Here is a 12,661-nt window from a genome sequence, read left to right as displayed (position 1 = left end):
TTGCGGTAAGGATCTAAGCAATATGGTCCCAGGAGGGTAGCATAACACAGAGTGAACTTCACCTGAAATGCACTCTAAGTTAAGGACTAAAAACTTTAAAAAGAAAAAAAAAGAACAAAAGATAGTTCTGCTATGAGTCAGAAAGTAAAATAAATTCTCAGCAGGCAATGGCCAAAGTATGTTCCATCTGTCTAAGACGATATAGGATTTGTCAGGATCTGTTCTATCTCTGCTATGGAAAAGGACTAAACTCAGTCAGTAGTTTACCGTTTCAGGCTGAAAGTCAGGCTGACCCCAAGCTTGACCTTAACCTGACCTTGTTTACTTTCACCAAGTCCACCGCTCTTCATTCCTCTCTCTGGCTCTCTTCGGAAATATTTGACCTTTTCACCTAGAAGCTGGTCATTCTAAAGCCAATGTCACTAAGGTTAGAACTGACCAACTAGACCACAACTCTGAACAGTCCTCGTTTCAGAAGAGATCTGATAATAGCTAACCCAAAAACTTCTGATGTGTCTTCTGTATTCTACAGTTCCACATCTGGTGCCAATATTGCTCTAGTCAGTTTGGAAGAAGAGAAACTGATATTTCTTACAAACTTCAAACCTTTTTTTGAGACAGACTACTTGGTTTGTCCTTAACATCTAATTTTCCATTGCAATACATTTTGGCTTTATGCTAACTCAAGCTCTCTCATTATCACTGAGACCACAAAGTTAAGAGACCATACCTTTCTTCTTCAGAAATGCTCTTCTGGTTGCAAGAGGACTTTGGCGGACTCGTGGATTCTGTAAAAACTTCACTGCTGTCACAATCTGATGAGGGTAGGAGGATTGGAGAAATAGAAGACAGAAAAGATCCAAGTTAGGAATGGTCAAATTCCTATTTCACGTTATGCATTCTGTACTGCAAAGTAAGGCACCGCATCCTACACATGGAGACGGTCTGGAGCTGACACCGATCCAACTTTCAGAAATGGTTCAATGAGCATCAGAGTTTGTGGCTCAACTCTCATCAGGCAGCACAATTATGGTATTTCTTGTTGAATTACTCTTAGAGCAGCTCAACCTGTACAAAAAACTCCATTAACATTCTCAAGGGGTTCTGTCATTTATATTGTGATGATCTTACCTAAGCTGGCTCCCATAGTTGAGGGCTACCTTGAGACAATGCGTGTGATCTTTAACAGTAGGCTTACCACTAAGAATGCTTCCTTTCTGTCTGACTTAAAGCAACCTGCAAATTCTAAGAGATTAAGGCCTTTTCTGCTCTCATTCTAATTCACTGAAAGCAATAAATAAACCTCAGCTTGTCGTGACTGGAAAAGAAGCAACTTCACATGTTTGGATCACATAATGAAAATATCAAAAAAGTCACTTTTTATGACATAGGTGAGGTTATATTTATGTTACACACCAGCAGAAATCACAGATTACTTTTGTCTAAAGGCTGACTTCTACATCTTTCTTTAAGGTGACACAGCACTTAAAACAAACCACTTATTCAAACAAAGGGTAAAGTATGGGGTAATACTCAATGACACCAACGACAATGGCACTAGATTTTTACATTTCCATTTCATGCCATTGAAAGGCATTTAATTTTTTTCTTCGTAGGGTAGGTCAACTTTCCACATACTCTCCTATACTACTACACCCATTACTACGTGTTGCTGTGCTAGTGAGAAACAGCCAATTCACTTTACTTTTATACAAAGACATCTGTTCTGATTGTGGCATCAGGGGAATGATTTGCCTGAAGTTAATAGGACTTAGGAGATGGACGCTTCCATGTGAACTAGTGGAAGAGATGACTTCCTTCCTCTAGAGCTAAAAATAACCATGCATATGCATGGAAGAGGTTTCTCTCCCCAAACAGTGCCCTGAACCTTCTCCTAAAATGGTAGTATACGCTAGACCTATGTTAGGTAGGTCTTGAAGAGTTTATCTTAAAACACGGTTCTGGAATTCAGTTCCAAAAAGGTTTTTAGAACTTTTCACATCAGAAGGAGGAGGAAAAAAAATAGCATCACTACTGAAATCACTAAGTTTCACTTTGTGTTGGAATCAAACCCTTCAAATATGCATTTCTGGTCAGAGAGCAAAGTTCTGATGGGTTTAATGGCACTTTCAATGTACTCCTCAGTGCATTCCATCAATGTTTTTTTTCTTTTAAATTGCATCTCTTATTTCTTTAAATACATTAATCAGGCTAGTGTAGGCAAAACGGATCCATTGGACAATGCAATAAACATGAATTATCATCTATCCAACACGCATAATGGCTTAAAAATACATAATAGCAGGTGTAGTTTAAATGATTAGTTATTACACCTGTGGTGGGTCTGATTCAATTGGGGAAAATCATCTTTAATAGGTTAAAAGGTTTAGATCACCAGGCTTCCCTTAAAGTGGCTGTAGAGAGGGTATGATGGAGTATGCTGTCATTACTAATTCATTTAAGAAAAACATGGGGGATACAGCAAAGAACAGCATAAACGAGCGAATCCAATTTAAACATCAGGTAAAGCAGAAAACACCTTTTAAAAAAGCATGATAAATGAATTTGGAAGAGAGATGAAATTGACATATTTATTTTAACGGGAATTTGACAAAGTCCCAGCACACTTCGAAGTTAGGAGGATAAAATGAATGGGGTATTTTTAATTCTTTTCCTTTTCTTATTTTCCTTCATTTTTTCCCTTAAGTTTACATTCAGTAATTTTGAACCATAAAATACTATAGCAAAATACCCCACATAAAGTACACTTCGGTTTCATTTAGGTGCGCTGATCTGTCTCCAGCTGAAATGCAGGTGACAGGCAAATCACAGATTTAAACTGTGCTGATATTGCTACGCCAGATGCAGAAATATAAAGCGCCCAAACTAATAGCCTTAAGGTAATATGCTGAATAAGAAAGATGCCCAAATGAGCAAACTAACAGATATGTGAACATATCAAAACCACTTTCCTTCTAACAATAATTACTTGTTTGTTTCTTCAGAAACTCCTCAACACTCCCTCCCACATTTAGTGAGCTAGAGACGCAGGCACAAAAGGCCTGCAGACCTGGAATTCTGCAAGCTCTCATATTTAATTAACAGTTTTTAAGCATTAAAAAACCTGTAAGAAATAAGCAGTATTTTTCATTTTGCTATTTCAATCACAACCATGTGAACATTTTATTGATTCTCTTTATTAAAACTTATTTTTGCCTTGTAAAAATGTAAACATTTCAGTAGTAAATTTCACTCCAAAATAAACTTCTATTTTATGTCTTCCCTGCATCACTTCCTCCATTATCCACTAAGTTCTTAATCTTAAAATAAAATTACAAGCAACAACAAGCTTCATAAAAAAGACTCCTGAACATGTGTTCTTCCTCCCAAAAATCCCATGTTTCTCATATTTGTTTGCATTTACCTCTGAACATTCCTCCTACAGGCTGAGCTGAAACTTCTTCATTTTTGTAATTCATCTTGTACACGTGAGCAACTTGCGAAGCAATTTTGGCCACGTTAAAATGCCAATATTTCCAATGAGCGTACACAAGAACTTTCCTACCTTCTATGGATCATTTTCTTTGCACAAACAAGGGCAACTGCAGTCCATAATTTAAACAACAGAAAAAGGAGGAGGAAGATGAGAAGACACTGCGGTCCTGTGTATAGCCAAAAAAAATCATGCAGCAAATAGCACTCTGACTCAGCTGGTAACATTGTTCCATACTATTTCTGTATCATTTGTAACACTTCTCCAAATTTTTATAGTATTAGGACACTGCCACATAATGTGCATTGTACCACTCCTCTGAGTCTTAGATTGTCGGCCCACACTGGCCAGCAAACTGGTTTTATCTAGTGGATCAGGAACTGATTTCTTTTAAGGAAAGACAGAGTATTTGGCTTTTAAAAGCAAGGCAATTCCATAAATTTGCTATCCTACCACCACTTCTCCTGCAGTGACGTGATACACAAAGACATATTTCTGACTGGGTGGTGGTGGTGGGCGGAATCCTGCAGCAGGTCTTGTCCTACAGTTTGATTTTCTAATTAGAAGATGAATGTAACTATTCATGGATTATATTTGTGTCTGGCCAAATTACATAAATTCAGGCCAAATATTCTGCTTCAATGTCAAAGATATAAAACAGAGACACGAACTTTATTGCAGATGTTGTGGGAGTGCAGCAGGCTGGCAAAATTCTGGGCCAAAGCACAGCACTTTGACGTTATAGCCCAGGTCCCTCCCTTTTGTGTTAATGGGGAAGGTAAAGCCAGCCTTATTTCTTATTATGCTCAAAGCTGCAGGGTTTCCAATGATGCAATCGAAGCTACTTTATCAGTTACTAGCGTTAGAAAAATAAACCATGAAATGTAACATACTGTGGCAAATACCCACTTTCTACCTTTAAAAAAAAACAACAAAAAACAACACAACAACAAAAAAAACCAAACCCCACACAACAAAACAAAACCCAAACCAAAAACCAAAGCCCAACCAATTAACAAAAATATAAAAGAAAATCACCTTCATCAATAAAGTTCCATGGGATTCAGTAACAGAGTTCCACATGGAAAACAAAATCAAACAGAGCACAGCCCGTAAGAGCTCTAATAGATTTCCTAATACTGGGAACCCTCTGTAGGTTATTACTAAACAGCATTTGTTGATAGACTGAGACTTTGAGATGACCTGTGATGTAAAGGTTGGGTCTGAATTATACGTTGCAAGGGATGGTATTTTGTCTTTCTGAGTGGATCTGTATCTGTTTAAATGCAACACTTCTTTTCATTAAGCAGAGGCGGCACAGGCCATGAACTATGCACAGACAGTTTACATTACATGTGCGGAAGCAATCAACACTGGCAATATACATGACGTATGTAAAAGAAGTTGGAATTAATTTTTTTCCAGTGTATTAAAAAATAATAATATGGCAGTATCAACACACACTCAACCTATTTCAAGCCAGAGCAGAAGGCCACAGCTATAGGGCAAATGGAACTGATCAATATATTAGCCTACAGCAACACCCCCTCAGTGTACGGCTGTATGTTTGCAAGGCTCAGAAGATTAAATTGTCTGTGAAAGGTTTCTGCACTCCTACTCTAAAGGAGATACCCAGAATCCTGTTAACAAGCATCAGGCTAAAGCCAACTTACGTTTTAACAAGGGCTGACTTAAAAGCCTGGCACTGCAATGAGCAAGAAAACCCTTTCAAACAGAAATGCTGCATTTTAGGATGAAACCAGTGCTCTGCCAGGACTAACTTGACAAATATGGTTATTGGTGGCACACGGAAATAGTTGCAAAGCAGCTGTTAATCAGGGAAACACATCATAGAACGCTGATGCTAGCACTCGTGAAAAAATGCAAGGGGCTAATTATGAAGCCATATATCTCACTGAAGAGACACCGTTCCTGGAGATTCCAGGCAGAGCTCTCTCAGAGTCGGGGTCCTGGGACACCACATACACAATGTGCTCCAACACACGCCTCCTTCCCCCACGACAAACCTTTTCCAAATCAGTGCTCTGGGCCCCAGAATTCTTGTGAAATTCCTATTCACAGAAACTGCTTGTTATTTCTAAAGAAATAACAGCAGGTGAGTCAGGAGAGAGGAAACGCTGTAAAGCTCCTATGATTTCATTGACATTCTTATGAAACCATGCAGAACCCTAGGAATTATTTCTGTTGTGAGAGACCCTAGAAGCCTACAAAGTTTGGCAGATCTCAAAGTTGGACTGAGAAAAGTTTAAAAATGCACTAGCAACAATAAAAAAATCCCTCATGTAAAACAGAGCAAAGGGAAAAAAAACAAAACACACAACCGATTTATAGCAAGATTCACTGGAGTCCGAACCAGAAAAGAACAAAGGCAAGGAAGAAACAATCTTCAAACCATATCTGAAATTAAGAGCCCAGAACTAAAAGAACACAGAACAGTAAGCAAAAAGCGGTAATACAAGCTAAAAAGGAAAAATCCCCGGTGCCCGGAAACTCAGACAACTAAGAGTTCTGTGAATGAAACCTGACTAGAAGTCACCGACGGAGCAGCGACCAGATGATCGGTATAAAAACAAATCCCAGCGGCGCGTTTCTCGCCCAGTTTCCCCAACACGTGAACGGACGCGGCTCCGGAGGCCACGCCGGGCCGCGCCTCGGGGCAGGTGCGCGCCGGGCCGCGCTCGGCGCCGGGGCAGCCGCGGGAGCTGCGCGGGAGCTGCGCGGAGCCAGCGCTCCCCCTGCCGCGGCCGCCCGGCGAGGCGGGCTGCGCCAGCCGGCGGAGCCCAAATTAAGTGTTTCCACTCAGTGGAAATGAAATGTTTTGCAAGATGAAACAGAAAGAAAATTGAGGTTTTAGGTAATTACTAGTTGGCATTTACATATCACAGGCTGGTTCAACACCTATTCATTTTCCTCTTTTATTTTCAATTTTTTAAAATTGCTCATTAAAATGAACACATGACAGGGACGGGGGGAAAAATTACTCTTCCTCTTTTTCCCGAGGACTACAAAATCCAGATCTACTTTAAATACATTTATCTATAATTATCACATACAAAAAAGCCTTACTTAATTTACATTAATAGGGTGACCAAAAAAAAAAAAAAGTATAAAAGCCAGAAAAAATCCAAGCGGAGCTGTCTTCGTGTCATCTTGTTGTGCCTACTTAGTTCCAGGGACAGCCTCCACGGAGCCAGGACCCCTGCCACTCCCTACGCAGGCTGGAAGAAGCAGGAATGAAGAGGCTGAAAAATCTTTGGTGTACACTGCCATCTAATCCCCATCAATTTCACCCACCAGTTCAGCTATAGAGGCGTGCTTTCAGATGCTTGCTTCCCCTTCAACATACTTTCCTCTCATTTCTTCTACTATTCCCACTACAAAGAAGTGACTCCTTAGAGTCCCTATTCTCAGGTTCTTTGTTCCAGGAGCCACTTCACACTTCCTCCAGCTGTTCGTGAAGGCGTGACCTTTCCACCTCCTTTACTCGCACAGAGCCAGTCTTTCCTCACACAATCTTAACATTTCCAGGGATACTGATCTGCAGCTCAAATCAGACTTACAGGCTCTCTTAGCTCGGTGGCCCCTCCATTCAGATTCACATTGTTCAGTTAAAAAATATTTCCTATGTAAGACCCTTAATTTTCCTGCGCCCTTCAGCTTTTTTTAATTTTAACCTTGTGAGTGTCTTATTTAACCCCACAATGCATGCTAGGACACAATTTGTATGAAAAATGCTGTATAAAATAAAGTTTTATTGTATCATATGTTAAGGACATAAAACATCCCTGATAGAAGTGTACAGGAGCTGACATGATAGACTAATATATTTTAAGGTCTATTGTGTAAATATGTATTTAGGGAATTCTAAAGCATGGTATTATTGACCCAAGTCTCTCTTAAAACACATTGATATATGGAGTAAAAGCCCTTATGAAAAGTAGCAACTTCGTCTGTGTAGTAGTCACCTTTCAAAGTGAAATATCTCTGCCATCGTCAGTTTTTTCTGATTCAATTTAAAACATAGTGGACATCTTGACAAAATTCTTCTCTTTTTAAGAGGACTAATATTCAAGTAATACATGCATAAAACTAAAAAGAACATGAAACTTTTGCACACGCTTTAAAAGAAACGTACAATAACTATTTTTATAGACAGAGAAAACGTGCTATCTATGTATTTTTTATTTCAGAAAGAAATACACCTCCAAATGGGACTTCATAACATCAGGTTTAACACAATACAGACTATTACGGGGAAGTGATAAGTGCTGGAAAAACATAGTATAAGAAATATGAGCAGAAGAGCAAACTAAATGTATTAAACTGATTATGTGGCCATAATAAATTTTAACCAATGAGTAGCACAAACTTTTTTCCTAGACTTCAAACATTTTAACTTTTTATTGAAAAGAAAAAAATCATACTTTCCGAGGAAAAATAGACTTTAAATCCCCTTTTTGTACTTCTGCCTAAGCTTAAGTTGCAAGCTTCCTATAACCACCAGTACCACCAAAGAAGGTATTGCAGCAAGACGAACAAGGTGGGGGGGTGCGGGTGGGGGGAATAACGCTTCCAATCCAACTGGCAGCAAATTATTTGAAGTTCTGTTTACATAAAAACGGCAATAACCTCAGCGCTGAATGTACTGGATCACTGTGGATAATATGCGCACTAGAAGGTCAGCGTCTTGTGCGAGTAGGAAAGGTAACTAGCTTCCAAGTGTGGGTGAAGCCAGTGTGCCACGGTGAGGTTAACACACTGATTCAACAGGACCTAAGGAAGATGCCAGAGAGAAGGTGAAAGGTCAAAACTTATTAAAGAGAATCTGATTTTTATAACTTTTCATGACCATACCCAATTTATACATCTTGCTTCTCCCTTCTTACAGAAGGAAGCTGAGGGATCACTGAGGCTCTGTACTATAAAATTAATGCAAGCGTCAAGCTGTTGAGCTGAATCACTCCAAAGGAATGTAATGACTCAGTGTCCAAGATGCTCACTACAGCAGAACTAAGATCATTCCGTGGCTCCACAACTAAACAAACAAATGCATGATACAGCTTTCAGGGGAGCGGATGGCAGTACCTCCAACTCGTACCTTTTTCACTCCTCTCTCCATATTGCCATTACTGAAGAGTTCAAATACACCAGCTTTTGAAAGGAATCTCGTTTACCCTATTATCTTCACATGTGCAGAAAGTAAAAACCAACGAAGCTGTAAATTTATTACATTTTCATTCTTTTAACTACAGGGCAGACAAGGACTGCTGGAGGTTCATTCACATGCTAGGGAGCTAGAAGATGACATAAGGATAGGAAGTCCATGTCACATCTAACAATTGTTCCTGAGTACTTAAAATCACTATTGAATGATAGGCTCCAGAAGGTGAAATCAATCAGAGAGATGCACCAGAACAGGATCATTGTTCAGACTTACTTAGATCCTTCTAATTCCACAGTCAAGGGACTGGAAAATACCAGTAATACAATGGTTTAGATTTAGCACAAGAGGATCGAAAGTAGAACCCATCAGCGGAAGATGCTATAAAGATGTTGTAGACTGAAATGACTCAAATGGACAGGAAAAATGAGCAAGCTATTATTCCTTGAACCTGCTATTTCAAGAACCCTTTAATAGAATGCTTAATCCATGGGAAAAGTGGATTAGGTAATGAGTGTTCTCCTTGCAGCAATAAAACCCCAAACAATTAGGGGTGAAGCCAGGGGGCTGTGATGGCATTATTACATGGACACTCTGAATGACAGAATGAATAAGGAGATACTGGAGGAAACTACTTGGATCACCAGAATCTAACAAACAAAAGGTTTCATGTTGGAAACATTAAAGAAGCTGGAAATAGTGACAGGTGCGCAATAAATCATGCAAACCATAGCAGTTGGGAAGTAATAGCAAAAGGAGAAGGACTTAAAACACTGGAAGACCTTCATGTAAATTTAGTATTTTACTCAGAGCTCTTTGGGACAAGAATTGTCCCTTTACTTTGTGTTTACACCGTGCCTGGTGCTGGTCTGCAACTGGCCTCCTAGACATTTATTACAACACAAATAATAATGAAGACTGAGCAGACCATGCACTTTGTTCCTGCTGTTAATTGCCCCATTAAGGGAAAAACTAAGCAAGGGGCAAGAAATCTGATTGGGCAGAGCTGCCTAGTCTATGGAGATTGCAAGTGGAATAATTTTATAGATTTGAAAGCAGCTGCGTCCCTTGTCTTTGTCCAGTTCTCAGCAGAAAGAAGCTCACATCACAGAATTTCTCCTTCATATGTAGGAACTTGCACGAGCAGCCTCAAAAGCAAATGAGCTTCCCTGTCAACTCTTACGACGCTTCCTCTACAACAGCAGGGAAAAACAATGTAAGGGCAAACATGAGGAACATGTCTACTGTAGCAGTCCATACCATAAATATTCTGCAAACAATGGGTCTACTTCATTTTCCCCTGGGGTCAGTTTGGCCTTTTTCATGGATGTTACATTCACTACTTGAAGAAATAAAGCATAGAGGTGTCAGGACAAATACAAGATGCTGCTCAACCAATAGAGCACCATATATACCAAAAAAAAAAACCAAACCTCACACATACTGATGACCAACTCCTCTCTCTCTAAACACTTAAGTAAGATCCCACCATCCAAAACTGAGTTAAAATGTCCAAGAGAATTAGTTCTACTGAGAACTATACTCAAGCCTAGTTTCTACACAGAAATTTGGGTCCGAACCAGGAAGGCCTACAAAATCAGAGAAGGTTCAAAATGGCTCTTCTACTGTTTTTTGTTTTCCTCAAACCTTGGCGCAGCCAGCACATGTCAGGGACTATTATAATTATACTCTTTACATGCTGAAAAATTAATAAACAATTACTCACTTCAGGAAAAAAAAAAAGAAAAGAGCCATTTCCTTGACAAATGCTGCAGAAAGCATCAACAATCTCTCTGAAATGTGGGTCCATAGCACAGCAAGGGATTAACACCAATGTAAGAATGGCCATTGTTGCTACAGCAAACTGGCATGACTGTAAGCTTGTGTCTGTAACGTGGCAGTGTTCTCAAGACAATGCACCTGATCCATAGGAGATACAAGGCATTTCTCTATCTTTGTAACAGAAAAAAGAAGATTCAGTCTTTAATGCTTTGCTTTGGCCCAAGTACAGGCTGTTCAATCAATTTCTATTAAGCCACAAAGTCCAAAATTGGGGGTGTTTGAAATGCACTAGTTTCAATCCTGCTAGGCCAAAAAGGGTTTCCACACTGCCTTCATGGCTGGAAACTAAGGGTTACCTCCACTGTGACAGGAAGCCAAGTTCAGCTTCCCAGGAAATCATGAGAATATTAAAAAATGCATGCTTTCCTGAACAAATAGGTGAAACAGCAAACGCCTGGGACCTTGATAAATTCTTATTGGAATTTATTTGTAGCCTAAATCTTGACTAAAATCTGCCATTCAGTTAGTTCTTCCTCAAAATATTGGCAAGTTCTATATTAACTTCCTTGAGAATCCAGATGGAACTCAGGTTTGCTTGCCCTGAAAGGCTTCCAATGTTCTTTAAAAAAATTAAATAAAGTTAAGTAAATCCCACATATCCCTTTTTAAGCAGACCCATGTTGCTCAGTCTTCTCCCCACCTTAAATCAATGGTAACCCAATTCAAATGCCTTACAGCTCTGTCTGAGAACTAGTGGAGAGATCAACGCTTTTTATCTTAAGGATTATGGATCGCTACTTGGCCGACTAACACACCCAGCAGCCCACTGGAAATACCACAAAGGGCACACTGTTTCTCCTTCCACCCCTCAAACTTGAGAAAGCAGCATATAAAACTTCACCCCTTCATGTTGTACTTCTTAGCCTGCCTGCCTGCCTTGTTTCATACTCTGAACATACCAAGATTTATTAACCTTTACAGTAAAAACAAATAAAATAATGATGAAGTAAAAACACAGTGATGTAAGGGCTGCAGCTAGCACCGTTTATCTGTGGAAATCCAATTAGTGCTCAAGTGGCAGAGATACCTGGAAAAGTGCTCACAATCAAATCAAAAAATGATACAAAAACATTAACCTGATGGCTAAAAACTCCACATTTAAACATTTAAAGTAATAAAGGTGCTTTTATTGAGTATTTTCTATATTTCATTAGGTCCCAAATTGACGAGGAGCCCTAGAGATGCATTTCCTGGGCTTTTGGATCCTTAGACTAAATGCTTGACTTTGTTGTTGTTGTTGTAAAACAAAAAAAGGAAGAGTGTTTCTTGCTAGGATGGCTAACTTCTTTCTGCAGTAGCGACTACAGCAACAATTGCATATGCAGGAAATGCTGAGAAGCCTATGAAGATATTCTTAGATCTGACACATTCATTCTGTACTCACCATGACGTGAGTAGAAATGTTTTAATTACTTTTGCATGTAAGAGTATCTAGATTTACCTCTATTGTTGTGCTCTACCAGGAATCCTTCTCCCAAAGCCATCGCCTCATGTCCCTTGGCTGGGAAAGCAACCATATTGATGAGGCAGTTGCTAGAAAGACAAGTACCCAGTGTGCACATTGATGGTCTCAGAAAAGAAGAGAAGAACTGAATAAATAATGAGATTAGTCAAGCCCCTAGCAGTTGGGCCCTCAGATTAGGTCTGCTTACAAGACTCACAGAACAATGTCCGTGCTCTATCTTTCTGAATACTGTGACTCTGCTCCTTTTTGTCAGCATTAAATTAACTTAAATTTATTAAAAGAGGAATCATGAGAGAGTCAGTCAATGAACAGAAGACCAAACTTCTGAGTAAAAATTTTCTTCATCTCTCTCAAACCACAGAATAGGAGACAATAATACTTCATAAGTTTGGGAACACCTAATAGAAGCTTACCCATTGGTTTGCTTGCACTTGCTTACTGTACCAATTTATGCATGCTGTTCTTAAGTTTTGGACAGAGGAGTTAAATATACACATCCAGAATACACTGCATTAAATGCAAAATAAAATGCAGTTATATTCCATTCCAAGGTCAATTAACTGAGTTTTAAGAAAGCTAATTTCCTTGAACTATACAAAAAGTAACTTTATATTTATATTACAGAAAGATTTTTCTATTTTGTGTGTCGTCCATCTCTTTTTAAAAGTCCAAAAGTCTT

At 39.2% G+C, this 12,661-nt stretch overlaps 1 protein-coding gene across 1 annotated transcript in view; it reads right to left on the bottom strand.

The window, feature by feature from the left end:
* Positions 1-12,661, bottom strand: part of PEX14 (peroxisomal biogenesis factor 14) — a 78,287-nt gene that overhangs the window by 41,763 nt on the left and 23,863 nt on the right. Inside the window, exon 3 of the mRNA XM_064470285.1 lies at positions 731-815. Coding sequence (XP_064326355.1) covers positions 731-815 — 85 coding nt within the window. The remainder of the gene's footprint in view (positions 1-730; positions 816-12,661) is intronic.

The sequence above is a fragment of the Phalacrocorax carbo genome, chromosome 20, assembly GCF_963921805.1.
Source record: "Phalacrocorax carbo chromosome 20, bPhaCar2.1, whole genome shotgun sequence".
Lineage (NCBI taxonomy): Eukaryota > Metazoa > Chordata > Aves > Suliformes > Phalacrocoracidae > Phalacrocorax > Phalacrocorax carbo.
This window is presented reverse-complemented; position numbering and strand designations above follow the sequence as displayed.